Here is a 17787-nt window from a genome sequence, read left to right on the forward strand (position 1 = left end):
GGCGAGATTGCCGTTTTGCCACACGGCACGGGAGAGAAAGGGTTCCTGCAAGGATGGTGGCAGTGTCTTTCAAAAGGGCCTCAGGGAGAAAAGGCTTCCAGGTCAGTATCCTTCCTCACAGAGGAGGAGTAGCCAGTAGCAGGCGAGGTTGAGCTTCCCTTGCTGTTCGTGCCAACCCCATGCCCAGCCACTCACCTCGTAAACTGCCAGGTCAATGCCAGCGTAGGGAATGATGCCCAGCATGTTTGGCAGGTAGCCCTTGTAAAAGGCACGGATCCCTTCCTTCCGCAGGACCTGCCTGGCACAGTCCGCCACCCCTGAGTACTGACCCGTCTTGCGGAGGGTCAGCCGTGTTTTTAGGACCTGGAGAAGGAGGGGGAGTCAGATGAACTAAGGCATGATGAATATCCCTTCTTTATCCGTCACCCCCTAATATTAACAGCCCCCAGTCTGAAATCACGACAGCCATATTCCTCTAGGTACAGGGCAAGAGACCAGTACATCTGAAATGAAACTTTGTTAAATAAAATCCCACCATACTGGGGGGGAAAATGATCAGGCCCTTCCTGTCCCTTAAATACTAAAGTTCCTTCTGGCGAAATGTCTTCATAGTATCTGTCCACAGATTAGTAGGGACAACTGGGGAGAAATTGCATGGCAGAGTCCTGCTTGGTGGGGGCAGAGGGGGATACTTCTTCTAGGCCTGTATTAGTTAACAGTACAGTGGAACATTGGTTCTCGAACGACGAAAGTTTCAGAACCCAAACATCGAAAACCCAGAAGTAAATGCTTAGGTTTTCGAACGCACCTCGGAAGTCGAGCGGCTTCCGCTGTGTGTGTTTTTATTTTCTCAGTTGAATTTGCCAACAGCCCTTTGCGCCTCGGTTTTCGAATGATTCGGAAGTCGAACATTCTTCCAGGATGGATTACGTTCAAAAATTGAGTTTCCACTGTAGTGCTAGGTTCTCACATTCATTTGGGTGGATATCATGGATGAAGTCAGCAAAAGAATGAGAATTTGCCCCTCAAGCTCTACTACCAAAGAAAGCTTACCTCCATAGGGTAGATTATGGTCTGTGCTGTGGCGCCAGCCAGCGAGCCAGCAACGAATCTTTCCTGCACCCTCAGTGTTTCCTGCTGCCCACGAATTGCCCGCTTGATCTGCAATGATAAGCAATGGATTGCGAGCCACAGATAGTGTTGGTGAACTCCCCCCCCTTAGGCACTTTGGGCTGAGTGAAGGCGATGCAGCTGAGTAAAAGAAGTGTGATCCTTTTAGGGCGAGTTTTTGCAATAAAGACATGCCCAAGGTGGAATTCCATGCAGTTCGGAATGGAAAATACTGTGCTGCATGGAAACTGTTGTTCTTTCGAGTAATGAAGGACTTTTAAAAAAAGGAATTAAAATGCTGTGTGCCCATGCCCAGGGCGTACCTGTTCGTAGGCCATGAACTTGATGGCAGACTCAGGTGCGATCTTGAGCACATTGATCCCGTTGCCTCGCCACAGGGAGCGGATGCCTCCCTCGCGTATCATGCTTTGCAATCCGCCCAACACATTCATGCTGTTGTTCTTGGAGGAGTGAACCTACAGCAAGATGGAACCACGTCAGGGCCTGGGCAAGGAAAAGAGAGCCCCTCTTCTTCCTGATGGCATAAGCAACAAGGGCCATTTTTCAGGGGTGGGGGCATCAATGAAAAGCCAGTGCGTGTTGCGGGAGCTGCATCCCAGTATCGTTTGCAGCATTCCAAATCGCCCCTCAAATTTCACAATGGAGCCCACTGGGAAGGCAAAGGAGGCAAGATTGCTAAATGCACAAAATTTAAAGGCTCCCAGAAGGTGTTGCTGCTATTTTCTGGGAGAAAGGAGGAGGGATGCAGGAGGAAGTCAAGGTTGGCGTTTATCCTATGGAAAAACTAGGAGCACTAGGAGAAGACGCTGACCCAGCCATGTTCTTCTTCATTGCGGTTGGTGCAACTCTTTGATTGCACACACTGTCCTCTATGGCAGTGTTTCCCAACCTTGGGTCTCTAGCTGTTTTTGGACTACAATTCCCATCATCCCATACCACTTATCTTGCTAGCTAGGGATGATGGGAGTTGTAGTCCAGAAATTGCTGGAGACCCAAGGTTGGGAAACACTGCTCTATGGTGTGCAGTGGTTAAGAGTGTAGGACCTGGAAGAGCTTGGAGAAAAGCTTGGGAAATGAGTGCAATAACTAAATAAACGAATAAAAAAATTCCTTCCAGTAGCACCTTAGAGACCAACTAAGTTTGTCATAGGTATGAGCTTTCGTGGGCATGCACACTTCTTCAGATACACTGAAACGGAAGTCACCAGAGTCATACCTATGACAAACTTAGTTGGTCTCTAAGGTGCTACTGGAAGGAGTTTTTAATTTTTTTGTTTCAACTACGTCAGACCAACACGGCTAAAGGGCCCTGACCATCAGGTCCAGTCGTGTCCGGCTGTGGGGTTGCGGCGCTCATCTCGCTCTATAGGCCGAGGGAGCCAGCGTTTGTCCGCAGACAGCTTCCGGGTCATGTGGCCAGCATGACAAAGCCGCTTCTGGCAAACCAGAGCAGCACACGGAAACACCGTTTACCTTCCCGCCGGAGCGGTCCCTATTTATCTACTTGCACTTTGATGTGCTTTCGAACTGCTAGGTGGGCAGGAGCTGGGACTGAGCAGCAGGAGCTCACCCCGTTGCGGGGATTTGAACCGCCGACCTTCTGATCAGCAAGCACTAGGCTCTGTGGTTTAACCCACAGCGCCACCTGGGTCCCTAGGCCAACACTAATCTTTCAAAGACTTTCATGATGTGTTGCACACAAGACACATCATATGGGGACTTGGTGTAGGGGCTGAAGACGCGGTGCTGGGCCTAGACTCCGTGGTTTAACCCACAGTGCCACCTGGGTCACTGTTTCCCTAAATGTTAAGGTTTGCCGAGGGGAGTAGGTAAGGTTTAACCCTAGTCAGAAAGTAAGCCACCTTCCGAGAAGAAATAAATTCTGTAGTCTCGCATGCACCTCCCTGAACATCCAGTCTCTCCTCCCATTTGCTATCTTCAAATGCTGCAGGCGAAGAGCTTGGTATTTTCCCAACAATTCCAAGGCCGGTCTTTCAAAACCGCTTGGAGTTTAATGCCAAGGGCAGAAACTAAGAGGCACAGGAAGTTTTGAACTCACACGCAAATGGCCAGCTCTGCTGTAGTTGAGCCTGCAGGTAACAGCATCGCTTGCGCTCATCAGAGTGCTGTCTTTGGACATGGTGGAATTCCAAGATGAGTAAACCCAATGAGAAGGCTGATTCTACACAGCCGTTTCCCCTGCCATATTTCAGGAATCAGGTAGGTAAATGAAAGACCCCCGAACCTGTTGGCTCCTGCCCTTTGAGTATCTCTATTGCTGGGTTGGCCAACTCCCAAGAGACTGCGATCTACTCACAGAGTTAAAAATTGGCAGTGATCTACCCCCTTTTGGGGGGGTTCAGGTCGTTGTTGAGTCTTTTTTCAGGGAGGAGGTAAAATGTTGAGCTTTTTTTAGGGGAGCCACAGTTGTTCAGCTTCTTTGGGGGAGCCAATGATCTACCAGTGATCTACCGCAGGTGTGCAGTGATCTACTGGTAGATCAGGATCTACCTGTTGGACATGCCTGCTCTATTGTATGGGGCAGCCCTTTTTCTCCTTTTACAGTCTTCATGTGCAAAATTGGTCGTAACATCCTCAGCATGGCATTCTGGGTCACAACAGAGGCCCATTTCAGTTTGTCATTGCCCCACACCACATGAACTGATGCCACCATTCTAGGTCCCAATGCAGAATGAAAAACCGTTAAAGGTGATTTGGAAAATGAAAATCAATACGGGCGGAAGCCCATGAGTTAATGTTTAGGAAAAATGATAAGGTATATGATTTTTGGTGTTCGTGTTTAATGTGTGTTAGTCTTTAGTGTGTATTATTTTGTTTATCAATTATGTATGTTTGGATAGTTGGTTGGGTGGACACTCGCCTGCATCTCTCCTTGTCATCCTACAGCCTCTTGGTGGCAGGGGGAGGTTCTGGGGGGAGGGAGGGAGGGGGAGGACAAACCCAATTATAAAATGGACCACCTTCGACTGCCCACTTTTCATGGGATTCTCTCGTGGCAGGAGGTGGCTCGTGGAGGGGGGGGTAGAAGAAGGGGGATAATATGTTATGTATGTTTTTCTTTACTATGTAAAATCAATAAAATTTTATTTTTTAAAAAAAGAAATACTGACCCCACCCCACCCCACCCCGTAATTCTTAGCAGCTCATTGCCTGCATGAAGACTTTCAGTCGGTCCAATGGGGCAGTTCCAGTCCTGGAGACAGCACCAGCCATGGCTCCAGCAATGAGCTGTTTCCACCACATCCCTGTCTTCTTCTCTTTCTCGGAAAACTCATCTGGGACGGTGAGGCACTCACCAATGTCAAGGACCTGCAGAGGAACGCAGTCGGAAGAGGAAAAAGCTAAAGAAAAGACAAGCAACTCTGCCTACATTTGACTGAGAAGCACCTGTTATTAAAGAAACACCTCCAGGGTGGAATCTAGACACATAAAAAAAATTGTGGAATTTTTTTTTTTTTTAAAAAATGCTTTGGAAAATATATTGAATTTGCCATAGCTCACCATCACCATCTAGTGTCTCATTTGTGTAATGCACTTTACAACACACTTAAAACGTTTTATTTGCCACTGTATAGCTGAGTCCCAGGTCTGGATTTACGAACATTCTAAATGCTCCAAAACGTCAATTTCCACCACTTTTTAGATTCAAAATTTCAAGGTGGAATTTTGTTTAATGGGTGTTTTCTACTGAGCATTGAAATCCGAGTACTTCTCAAGTATTCGTTGGACTGCCTTGCTTATTTTGCCTCGGGCAAATGTAATATATGCCATCTCATAACCTCTCAACTTTCAAATAACTACATGGTGTCAGTTAGCAAATGCTACCGCCTATCGGTTGTGCAGCAAGAAAGAAACGTGCTTCAAGCTTCCAACATTCTAGCCAAAGAACACAAAGACACTGGGAATGACTGAGATGCTCCCGAGACTTTGTTTTCCTTAAAATTATTTAATTAAATTAAATCACTTTGAAGCTGCAGTCCTACAAATCAATGGAGCACGCCCTGCTGATCACAGGAGGACTTGCTCAGAGCAAACATGGATAGGATTGTACTGCAATCGTATTCAACCTTATATTTAGGGCTTTCACTCGTTTGGATTGACTTATAATGGTGTAAACCACTGAGCCTAGGGCTTGCCGATCGGAAGGTTGGCGGTTCAAATCCCCATGACGGGTGAGCTCCCGTTGCTCCGTCCCAGCTCCTGCCAACCTAGCAGTTTGAAAGCACATCAAAGTGCAAGTAGATAAATAGGTACTGCTCCGGCGGGAAGGTAAACGGTGTTTCCGTGCGCTGTTCTGGTTTCGGCAGAAGTGGCTTCATCATGCTGGCCACATGACCCAGAAAACGTCGGCTCCCTTGGCCGGTAAAGCGAGATGAGCGCCGCAACCCCAGAGTTGTTCAGGGCTTGGATCAGGAGTCCTTTAACTTTTATAAAAGGTAAAGGGACCCCTGACCATTAGGTCCAGTCGTGACCGACTCTGCGGTTGCGGCGCTCATCTCGCGTTATTAGCCAAAGGAGCCGGTGTACAGCTTCCAGGTCATGTGGCCAGCATGACAAAGCCGCTTCTGGAGAACCAGAGCAGCACACGGAAACGCTGTTTACCTTCCCACTGTAGAGGTACCTATTTATCTACTTGCACTTTGACGTGCTTTCGAACTGCTAGGTTCAAACCGTCGCAAGAATTCAAACCGCCGACCTTCTGATCGGCAAGCCCTAGGCTCTGTGGTTTAACCCACAGTGCCACCTTTTACAATACTCTCCTATTCCATACTGTTGCTGTGGAATGCTGCCCTGCCTCCTTTCCAAGAATTCTGCCAATGGACCTGCCACAGCCCATGCCAAAGCAGGGAGTGTAAATCACAGCAGATCACAGAAGCCTTTGCTACAGCAACCAGCTAATGACCTACAGCAGATCCTGTTCAAGGGCAGCAGGAGTTTAATACTGAAAACATTTCTATGCTCAAGGACTCACATGATTTAATAAGACTAAGCAGAAGATCAGACACATGCAAAAAAAGATCAGTTTGCAGAGAGCTTACTGTAGCGGCAAAAGGCACAGCCGATATTAATGTCGTCAGAGCAACAATGTCCTTGGATCTCCTCACTTGGTAAATATTCTCTGGGCTGTTTTGGCTAGAGAGAACCCACACCTTGGCTATGCTTGCATTAACACACTCCGACAGTTACAGCTTCCTTTACATACATTTCTCCTCTTCTCGGGATGATGGGTTTAAATAGATATATATTCATACACACACACACACACACACACACGAGAATATGAAGTGATTATTATAGGAGAGAAGTGGGGTAAACAAGTCTGTGCAAGTTCAGCAGAAGCAACACAACACACACATGCACAACATTCTCAAAAGGAAAGAGCAGTGCCAGATTTATGTATAAGCTAACAAGCTATAGTTTAGGGCCCCACTCTCTTGGGGGGGTCCCAATTTTTTAAAAAACAAAAAACAAATACCTGGATGTACATTTCCAAAACATAAGATAAAAAACAAATAAAACCTACACACAGCAACTGTATTTTGTGTTGTGTAGGCTCCTATTTGTTATGTGCAAATGGCTTTAGATACCTATTAGGTCCATAAATTACCATATACGTAGCTTATATTCAACACAAAAAAACAGTGACAATTTGTTGTTGACAAAGAACAGCTGGACAGCTGGACATTACCTTCAGTAGCTTAGGGCCTCATCAAACCTAAATCCGGCCCTGGGAAGGGGTGACACTTCTATAGTGAGATGGCAAATTTGTAGAATTTTTATTATTATTAAAGAAATAATATTTCACTGAGAGTGTGGCTGGGTTATAGGACACAAGGAAATATTTTAGCTAGCGTTGTCTAGAGCGTTTGTCTAGGAACCAGGGAGACCTAGGCTCAAATCTTCACACAACCATGAAGCTCACTGCAAGGCTGTAGGGTAGCTGGAACATCTCACTCTAACCCAGGCATCCTCAAACTTCGGCCCTCCATATAGATGTTTTGGACTACAATTCCCATCTTCCCCGACCACTGGTCCTGTTGGCTAGGGATCATGGGAGTTGTAGGCCAAAACATCTGGAGGGCCACAGTTTGGGGATGCCTGCTCTAACCTAACTCAGAGTTGTGGGGATAAAACAGGTGTGGTGGGAAGAGGCTTGCATGCTGCTGTGAGCTCTGTGTGAGTGGGGTGCGGGGTAGGATAGGAGACAGATGTAACACACAAATCTGTCCAAACTACAGTGGTGCCTCGCTTAACGAATGCCCTGCTTAACGAAATTTCCGCTTAACAAAATGATTTTTCGAGCGGAGCTTGCCTCGCTAGACGAATGCGTTTTATGAAAAATTCGTCTAGAGAATCGCGGTTTCCCATAGGAATGCATTGAAATTCAATTAATGCGTTCCTATGGGCAAAAAATTTTTTTTAAAAAATGCAATGCATTCCTATGGGATTCGCTAGACGAATTTTTCACTATAAGAAAAGACCCATGGAACGAATTAATTTCGTCTAGCGAGGCACCACTGTAATTGCAGGAAGGTTTTACACAGATAAATCTGATAGCACTGTGATTGTTGGGGACAGAAGAATGAAGGAGGTGGTGATGGGCAACAGCCCCCCCTGTGTTCTTTTCAGAGACATTGGGGAAGACCTGCTGAACTGAACGGGTCGAGACACACCCTCAAATGATGTTACTCTTTCCTACAAAAGCGGTGCACCACAAGCCTCATTCTGCACACTGAGCGACAGGTTCTGTGCAGCAGGGGTAGCCCAGGGGGGGTCATCTCCCATCACCCTTGACCGCTGACCGTGTTGGCTGGGGCTGGCAGGAGTGGGAGGCCAACATCACCCAGAGGGTGCCTATCGCCAGCATAAGCACCTGCGCACGGCTGCCACAGGAAGCAAGGAAACAAGGCATCTCCTGGTTTGGTCCTGAGCGACGCAAACTTGAGCATACTGGCTTAGAGAGGTAAAGGGAGGGGGCGGGGAGGAAACAGGGAGCCTGGATCCAATAGAGTAGACCTGTTGAAATCAAGGGATCCAATTTAATCACATTCATTAATGCCAGTGGGTCTACTCATTGCCAGGGATTCTGGAGAGATGCCTTGGTACCCCAAGGCAGCCTGTGGGTTAGGAGAGTTAGAATAGAAAGTCCCAGCAGCGGAGACTTATCCCTACCATCTCATGCTCCCCCAGGATGGACTCGAAGCCTTTGGGGCGCCTGTAGTCACTTTCCCACAGCTCAGCCAGGGACAGCAGCCTTGAATTCCCATGGATCCCCGAGGTCCTCTGGGCATCGGGGCCCTTCCTGACGGGAGACAGGTCTTCCATGCTGGGAATGCGCAGAAAAGTGCAGGGCACCACAAGGAGGGCACACAATAAACCCTCCTGCAATCTCCTAATGGGATTGGAGGGATAATCAGGGGGAGGGGCATAGGTGCAAGAGCCAATCCCATCTGCACCTACGGATTACAGACACGCAGAGGGCTGGCCCCCAATGTCAAGAGGGGAGTCAGAAAGAAATGGAACTCGGGGAAGGGGTGCCACCTGAATAAAATATGGGGGGGGGGAGGCCCAGGTCAGCTCCGCCTTGCATAATCAACCACAAGATATGGCTCACAAACACCATTTGAATGGCAATGCTTGCCAACTTTGGGAGGGCCGGGCCCCCTCAAATCTTTTATGGGGTGGGGTGGGGGCTGAAGGGACCTTGTCCCCTAGGAGTTGGTTCCTGTGGGCTGACCCGAGACATTTTGGGGCCCAAGGCAGAAAGGCCAAACAGCACACGCATAGACCCCACCCAGGGAGCCTGGTGCATAATCGTGGGGAAATATTCCGACATCCACCATATTGAAGTGAATGGAAGCTGCCCCAGGGCTGCTGTGCTCTTGCACACTTCCTGCTCATCTAAAGGGATCATGGGCAAGAGATCTTCCCCAGTCCTCTCTCGGTGCCGGGCACTCAACACCTGGAGTCATAGCTGCCAAGTTTTCCCTTTTCTCGTGAGGAAGCCTATTCAGCATAAGGGAAAATCCCTTAAAAAAAGGGATAACTTGGCAGCTATGCCTGGAGTTGCGCCAGCCGCCATCTCCATCACTCTCTTGAAGTGCAGCAGGGGAGAAAGGGATGCGAGTGGAATGGTCAGATCTGAGCTCAACAGGACATGCTGGAGAGCAAAGAGTTTGAGGTGAAGATTGTGCCTAGGGAACCTTGAAACTGTCCAAGCCCTGTCTCCCCTGGCCTTCCAGCTGAAACTATGGGCAAAGTCTGGCAAACAGGGAGGGGAGAGACACACATTGTGTTTAAATATAAACTTTAATCTGCCCTGTTCCGATCGGCTGATGAGATTAGTGTGGCTGGAACAGGACAGTGAAGAAAGAGGGCCTTGGCCAGCGCCCAGTCCAGAGATCTGAACTATTTCCCTTCCTATTTCCTCCCGCCTCCCGTAGAGTTCAGGAAGGGTAGAAAGGGAGATCGGGGGGGGGGACATCACAGGAAGCTTCCTTGCTGTTCCCTGGAAACCCTTGGCTTACTGGCTATGCTTCACGCTCCCTGCTTCCTTGAGGGGCAGGCGATTCTAGGAGCAGCCTTTTCTCAATGGCAACTTTCTCATGAGGATGGTCTCCTACAGGTTTGCTGCATTTTAATGAGGTCTTTTTATTCACGATATTGAGCGTGAAAAAGCATGAATCATAGAATCATAGAATTGTAGAGTTGGAAGAGACCACAAGGGCCATCCAGTCCAACCCCCTGCCGAGCAGGAAACACCATCAAAGCATTCTTGACATATGCCTGTCAAGCCTCTGCTTAAAGACCTCCAAAGAAGGAGACTCCACCACACTCCTTGGTAGCAAATTCCACTGCCGAACAGCTCTTACTGTCAGGAAGTTCTTCCTAATGTTTAGGTGGAATCTTCTTTCTTGAAGTTTGAATCCATTGCTCCATGTCCGCTTCTCTGGAGCAGCAGAAAACAACCTTTCTCCCTCCTCTATATGACATCCTTTTATATATTTGAACATGGCTATCATATCACCCCTTAACCTTCTCTTCTCTAGGCTAAACATACCCAGCTCCCTAAGCCGCTCCTCATAAGGCATTGTTTCCAGGCCTTTGACCATTTTGGTTGCCTTCCTCTGGACACGTTCCAGCTTGTCAGTATCCTTCTTGAACTGTGGTGCCCAGAACTGGACACAGTACTCCAGGTGAGGTCTGACCAGAGCGGAATGAAGTACAAGACAGACAGTATAAGCCTGGTATTTGCTTCTGGCGAGGATGTTCCTGCCCCTAAAGTAGCAGATTGATACTCTGGGAGTACAGTGGTACCTCGGTTTACGAACACCTCGGGTTACGAACTTTCGGTTTACGAACGATCGAAACCCGGAAGTAAGTAACCCGAGGTTTCCGAGGCCATGGAAGCGCTCCGGTCTTACCTCGCGGGTAGAAAAGGGCTCCCAGCAGCAGCAGCAACAGCGGCTGCAGAGGAGGAGGCAGGTGGAGACCCCTGCTGCAGCTCCCGCAGCCCCTGCATGACACAGCCTCTCCCCTGCTTGGCAAGCGGCGAGAGGCTTGTTGAGTCGTTTCACTGCGCCGCGACGGCGGCTCTCCGTCTCTCTCGCTCCGCGGTGCCGGCGGGCGACCTTCCTCCTTCTCAGAGCAGCCGCCGCCACCACCAGGCGCCAGGACTGGCCGGGGTGGCTCGCGGTGGCTCGCGGGGTGGCTCGTCGTCGGCTGCTTCTCTTGACCCTGTGCCGACGTCTGTCTCCACCCCGCAGGGGCGCGACCGCGAAGGCCCGGCTTCGCTTCTCTCAACCCCTCCGCGAGGCCGGGACTTCGCCGTCGCGCTCCTGCGACGTCTCTCCACCTTCTCCGTCGCGTTCCTGGACGGCGCGACCTCCAGGAGCGCAACGGCGAAGGTGGGTGGGTTGTGGGCCAGTAAAATGGTTTTCATGGGCCGCATCTGGCCCATGGGTCGCACGCTGCAGCTCCCTGGTCTGGAGGCTGCAGATGGTGCAGAATGAATGCCTATTTATGTTTTAATTTTATTTTGACAAAGTAATCATTATAAATAAGTAAGAATAAAAATGTGCGCCCCACCACCGAGACCATTCCATTGTAACCATCTAACCTCCCAAAATTCCACCGTCCCTCAGTGCTTGTGCTGGGCCAGACTATTTTTTTTGGGGGGGGGGATGAACGAATTCCTGTGCCCCATAAATAACCCAGAGATGCATTTTAAGTAAAATCACACGTTCTACTCATGTAAAAACACCAGGCAGGCCCCACAAATAACCCAGAGATACATTTTAAGTAAAAGGACACATTCTACTCATGTAAAAACATGCTGATTCCAGGGCCGGATTGAGAAGACGATTGGGCCACATCCGGCCCATGGGCCTTAGGTTGCCTACCCCTGCTCTAGGCTCTGACGAGATCAACTGGCCATCAGCGCTCATATCATCAAGCTATACAAAAATCCAGGGAGGGTAATCTGTTCTCTTAACACCAGGGTGAGGAACCAGATCCCATCAGCACTAGCCAGCATGCCCAGTGGTCTGGTCCGAAGGGAGTTTTAGTCCCACAACATCCAGGGGGCCATCAGTTTATTTTGTATTTCACAAGTTTGATAAACTTACTGATTGAATGTAATAAAACCTCAGTGTGTTTTCCCACCACCACTTCTGACTGAACAGACCATAACGTGCTGCTCCAGATTGTTCTGAGACCTGGGGATCCTTTTGGAAAGCAACAGAGGATGCAGTCAGCGGTGGAGGAAACCGCTTGGGTGCCTGTGGTGGTGTGCCCAGAGGCGGGGCAAGCCGCCTATAGGGGCGGGGTGCACTGTGGGGCCTCTGGAGTCTGCCTGCCTCCTCCCACTCAGCTGCCCTACAGCCTTACTTTCCAAGTCCCGGACTGCTGAATCCAGGACCGGCAACTCTGTGACACTGGAAGTTGCATCGACGTAACTTCCGGTGTCGCTTTGCCCTTCTATGGGCACCAAAAATGGCCGCCGCCGGCTTCGAAAGTCGCTTCTACGCATGTCAGGAAGTGCGTCGATGCAACTTCCGGTGTCGCTATGCCCATCGATGGGCACCAAAAATGGCCACCGCCGACACCGGAAGTCGCGTCTATGCACTTCCGGGCATGCATAGATGCAAATTTTGAAGCCGCCGACGGCCATTTTTTGTGCCCATAGAAGGGCAAATTAGAAAGAAAAAAATGGCTGCCGGCAGGAGAAAATAACGGAGAAAAACGGGAGACGAAGTGATACGGGGGACCACCGGGAAAAGGTAAGTAAAAACAGGGGTTTCCCGGGGAAAACGGGGTACTTGGCAGCTATGCCTACAGCTGGGGGGGAGGCAGCGGGCGTTTGGGCAGCGCGGAGCCTGCACATGCCCAAGCCACCGCATCTCTCCCAGGAGAGACATGTGGCTCAGGCGTGCTGCAGACCCTGCAGTGAGCGCCGCCCAGCATTTTAAACCCCCCCCTCAGTGGTGACACCCGGGGGCGGCCCACACCCTCCGCACTGCCCTTCCTCCGCCCCTGGATCTAGTGACTCTGCAGCGATACTCAAGAGAACCACCTCTCCTATCAAAATGTTTACCGGAACGAAGCCAGGAGTCCTGACTATGGGCCCAATCCTGCACACCACGTCAACACCTGCAAGGAGCAAAGGAGATCCCTGTCCACCCTACTAGTCCTGGTTCCTGCCCCTTTCTTCCACAGATAACTGTGGACCTGGATTCCCAGTGCTCCTGGCTAGATGTTAGCGAACACGTAATTATCTTCTTATGAGGAGGTTTCCTAGCTGACCCCTAGAGACCTTTTTGAGTCTTTTCCTCAAGGGAGCTAATAAATATATTACCAAACATGTGGCTAAATGTTGCCACATCTCTCAGACCTGCTATGATAATTAGTTCTTGGCTTGTCAGTGTTAATAGTAACTGGTTCCACTGAACATACAACCGGACAACACCATTACTGGCCCCAACAACATCCAACATACCATCTCAGGACTATTTAATTGCTCATCTTCTAACATTGTGTATGCCATCAAATGCCAACAGTGCCCTTCAGCTCTCTATATTGGACAAACAGGCCAAATCCTACGCCAAAGGATAAATGGACGTAAATCTGACATCAGGAACCACAAGACAGAGAAACCAGTAGGAGAACACTTCAATCTCCCAGGACATTCTATACAAGATCTCAAAGCAGCTGTTTTATTACAGAACAATTTCAGAAACAGACTGGAAAGAGAAGTTGCTGAATTGCAACTCATTAGCAAGCTTAAAACCATGGAGCCACCTGGAATGAACAAAGACATAGGATTCTTATCTCATTATACATGATCAAGCTTTCCTTAACACCTCAGCCCTTGCTCCCCCCCCCCCCCGCAAGACCAATTGCAGTCATTAACAGTCGTTAACAGTCATCAACAGGTTTACCACTCCTATCAGCCCATCACCCATTCCCATCACCCCCACCCCCCACCCCCTGAATATACATAAGGGTCTGGTGGCTTCTGTTTCAGTGTATCTGATGAAGTGTGCATGCACACGAAAGCTCATACCAAAATAAAAACTTAGTTGGTCTTTAAGGTGCTACTGAAGGAATTTTTTTATTTTGTTTCGACTCAGACCAACACGGCTACCTACCTGTAACTGGTTCCACTGAGACTGTGATTTGTGTTTTATACTTTGTGCTTTGTTTATTGGTCAACCAACCCTATGAAACACTTGACTGATTAACCTATGGGATGCTGCCGGGAATCTTAGCTTGATGTCATTTCTCTGCAACTTTGCCCAGGTGGGAACGGGTAGCAACAGGGCTTTCCCCCCCAGGTTGAACACTCCAGCACCTCTCCTGAGCTTTCCGGCAGACCCTCTCTGTGTCTGTTTTCTGGGTGGAGGAATTTGGATGGATTGGGAGCTGGCTCCCTGAAAAAAGCCCTGGGTGGCAATACAAATACAGTCATACCTCGGTTTAAGTACGCCTCGGTTTGAGTACTTTCAGTTTAAGTACTCCGTGGACCCATCTGGAACTGTTTAAGCCACTTTCCATTACTTTCAATGGGAAAGTTCGCTTCAGGTTAAGTACGCTTCAGGTTAAGTACGGACTTCCAGAACCAATTACACTCATACTTCGGGTTAAGTATGCTTCAGGTTGAGTACTCCGCGGACCCGTCTGGAACAGATTTATCCACCTTCCATTACTTTCAATGGGAAAGTTCGCTTCAGGTTAAGTACGCTTCAGTTTAAGTACTCCGCGGACCGTCTGGAACGGATTAATCCACTTTCCATTACTTTCAATGGGAAAGTTCGCTTCAGGTTAAATACGCTTCGGGTTAAGTACAGACTTCCGGAAACAATTGTGTACTTAAACCAAGGTACCACTGTATATTAAAATTTATTAGGGTGTTTGACACTGAGGGATTTGGTCTCAACAGTTCCTGGAAATGGCTAACTCCAGACAGAAAATTATTTTTCTTTGTTTAGAAACTTCAGTATTTGTCACCCAAAACATTTCACTCATGACTGGATTATTCAGTACACTTGTGTTTGAGTACTTTCAGTTTAAGTACTCCATGGACCGTCTGGAATGGATTAATCCACTTTCCATTACTTTCAATGGGAAAGTTCGCTTCAGGTTAAGTACGCTTCGGGTTAAGTACAGACTTCCGGAACGAATTGTGTACTTAAACCGAGGTACCACTGTAGTTACGGTAATAGACCTCATTATCTAATACAGGAGTCGGCAAAGTTTTTGTGGCTTGGGCCGCTTCACAGTCCCGCAGACACCGCAGTGGGCCGGAGTGTGCACACACGCATGTGCAAATGCTATTTCCGGCATTCCTTCCAGCACGGAGGAGGCGTGCACAGCTTCCCATGGGCTGCAGGAGCTTCCTGCAGCAAATGGGAAGCCGGCCGACGTCGTGGAAGGCGGTCCCCGCTCTGCTCTGCGCTGGTTTAGTGCGGCGCACGGGAGCCGACCAAGCAGGCAGCGGGGGTCCCCGAGCGGGCAGCGGGGGTCCATGGGCCGGTTAAACGACCCCCACGGGCCTTAGGTTGCCGACCCCTGATCTAATACAACAGCAGCAACTTGGGGACAAGTTATCAGAGATTGTAAGGTCTATTTCTTTATTTGCCTTCCCAGCTGAGAAAACCCATTTAAAAAACCCCCACTAAAGCCCCTACCTGGAATGTATGAATATTCTCTCCTAGAGGGCTGCATATTAAAAATATTTTGTGAGGCCCATCACTCAGTCCAATGAAATCCAAACTGAATACGAACTATTCTCCATTCATATACAGTGGTGCCTCGCTAGACGAATTTAATTCGTTCTGTGAGTCAATTCGTTTTGGGAAAAATTAGTCTTGCGAATCCCATAGGAAGGCATTGAAATTATTATTTTGAAATTATTTTGCCCATAGGAACGCATTAATTGAATTTCAATGCGTTCCTATGGGAAACCGCGATTCGCTAGACGAATTTTTCACAAAACGAATTCGTCTTGCGAGGCAACGTCCGATCGCAAAACCCATTCGTCCGGCGAAAATTTCATCTAGCAGGGCATTCATCTAGCGAGGCACCACTGTCACCTATTTTCTCCATGTTGAGAATCAAGGAATCAGGGTGGAGAACAGAACAACCTCAGGTCTGGAGAGGAGTAGGAATCTGCTTTACCGTCGAGTGCTTCCAGTAGTATACGATCTCCTCCATGTTCTCCAACGGATTGAGGAGGAAGTGGTCACGCCACTCGTGCCAATCAATGGTCATGGTGCCATCCTTGTCTATGCTGCAACAGACACAAAACAGAGTAGAGCGAGTCTGAAGGGCGGAGGGGGGAGCCAGTGTGGGCGAGGGCACACCGGGACTGGGGGGGGGCTCAGGGAGGTGGGAATTCAAAGCAAAGGTCGTGGGGCAGCCTCACCTGTGCAAAATTTTCTCCGCTTGCTGCAGGGAGATGTAAACGCCCAGGCTGTGGAAGGTTTGCTGGATCTCGGACACGTCAATGTGGCCTGCAGCACAAGCACAGAAGAAAAGAGGGTCAGTCTGTCTGGAGGGGCCAGGGTGCATCTTAAGCTACTGATGGGTTAGGACAGTGATGGCGAACCTACGACACGCGTGTCACGTGACACGCAGAGCCCTCACTGCTGGCACGCGCCCTATCGGCCCATTCACGCTGTGTTTGTTGTCCCCCCCCATTTGTTCTCCCGCTCCTCCTACAGCTTGTCTCCGCTGTTAAAACCCGATCCTTTTTAGTTGTTGTTGTTGTTGTTGCTGGTAGCCAGAGATTGGTTTTTAACCCTTTCTGTGCTGCTTTTTTTCTGGCACTTTGGCAGACTATGATTAGGTGTAACAACGTTCGTTTTTTAACCCGTTCTGTGCTGGGTTTTTTGGCGCTTTGGCAGACTATGTCGGTGCTGCGTGTTAGTTCCAGCAAAGGTGTTATTCGCCATTTATTTCTTTTCTCTTCCCCCCCAAAAAGTGCAGCAGCTTTGGGGCATCCCCCCCAAAAGCAAAGCAACTTTTGCACCCCCAAAAAACCTCCAAAACTTTGGTCAGCAGCTCCCCCCAAAAAGCTCAACAACTCTGGGCACTTTGTGATAAATAATGGTTTTTTTTGGTTTGGTTTGGTTTGGTTTGGTTAGGTTAAATAATTAGTTTTTGGTTTATTAAATACAGATATATATTACAATTATACATTTTTGTTATTTAAACTATAAATATCGCGAAATTATGTTTTTTTCTCTCTCGAAGTGACACACCACCCGAGTTATGCTCAGTTTTTTGGCGAATTTTGACACACCAAGCTCAAAAGGTTGCCCATCACTGGGTTAGGAGAAGCTGGGGAGGCCAGAGGGTTCTACAGGGTCCCCCAATGACAGGAAGTGAGGTGTGCCCAGAGCTTCCTGGGCCGCAGACCTGCGGAAGAGCAAAAGGAACCGGTGAGTTTTGAGGGATTTCTTGAAGGGGTGGAAGTGGGTGGGTAGCAGTTTGGTAGCTGGCCCAGGGGCACATGCTGCAAGGGGGGGTGGAGAGGGAGACACCATGCAGTCAGCCATACCAGCCTTCGGGATTCCCACACTGAGCCCCCTGCCGGCGTCCCACCTGGAAGAGAGACAGAGAGGGCTACAGAGTGGGTGCAAGGGGGTGCCATCGCCAGAGGAGAAAGAAGGAAGCCTCCTACAGTTCTGGAAAAGACCCCCCCCCCATATTTACATCTCAGAGATGCTGTTATGTGTGTGCGCACTGGAGAGGACTATTACTACGGTAACATGGGAGGATGAAGCAGTAAGCACAGTCAGAAGAGGGTACCAGGCAACAAAGAAAGCTTTAGATGATGATGATGGTGGTGATGATGGTGATGATAACAACAACAACAACAACAACAACAACAACAACAACAACAACAACAACAACAACTTCTTATTTATACCCCACCCATCTGGCTGGGTTTCTCCAGCCACTCTGGGCAGCTCCCAACAGAGTATTAAAAACACGATAAAACATCAGACATTTAAAAACTTCCCTAAACAGGGCTGCCTTCAAATGTCTTCTAAAAGTCAGATAGTTGCTTATTTCCTTGACATCTGACGGGAGGGCGTTCCACAGGGCAGGCACCGCCACCAATAAGGC

The 17787-nt window shown here is 48.9% G+C and overlaps 1 protein-coding gene across 1 annotated transcript in view; it reads right to left on the reverse strand.

Annotated features, from left to right (window-relative positions):
- The window catches only part of SLC25A23 (solute carrier family 25 member 23), a 56866-nt gene that overhangs the window by 6978 nt on the left and 32101 nt on the right, over window positions 1-17787 (reverse strand). The window contains exons 3-8 of the mRNA XM_035140814.3: window positions 16079-16166; window positions 15832-15943; window positions 4303-4461; window positions 1434-1586; window positions 1054-1161; window positions 196-363 (exon numbers count right to left, since the gene is read on the reverse strand). Of these exons, the coding sequence (XP_034996705.1) occupies window positions 196-363; window positions 1054-1161; window positions 1434-1586; window positions 4303-4461; window positions 15832-15943; window positions 16079-16166 (788 nt within the window). The remainder of the gene's footprint in view (window positions 1-195; window positions 364-1053; window positions 1162-1433; window positions 1587-4302; window positions 4462-15831; window positions 15944-16078; window positions 16167-17787) is intronic.

This window comes from Zootoca vivipara, chromosome 15, assembly GCF_965207765.1.
Source record: "Zootoca vivipara chromosome 15, rZooViv2.hap1.1, whole genome shotgun sequence".
Classification (NCBI taxonomy): Eukaryota; Metazoa; Chordata; class Lepidosauria; order Squamata; family Lacertidae; genus Zootoca; species Zootoca vivipara.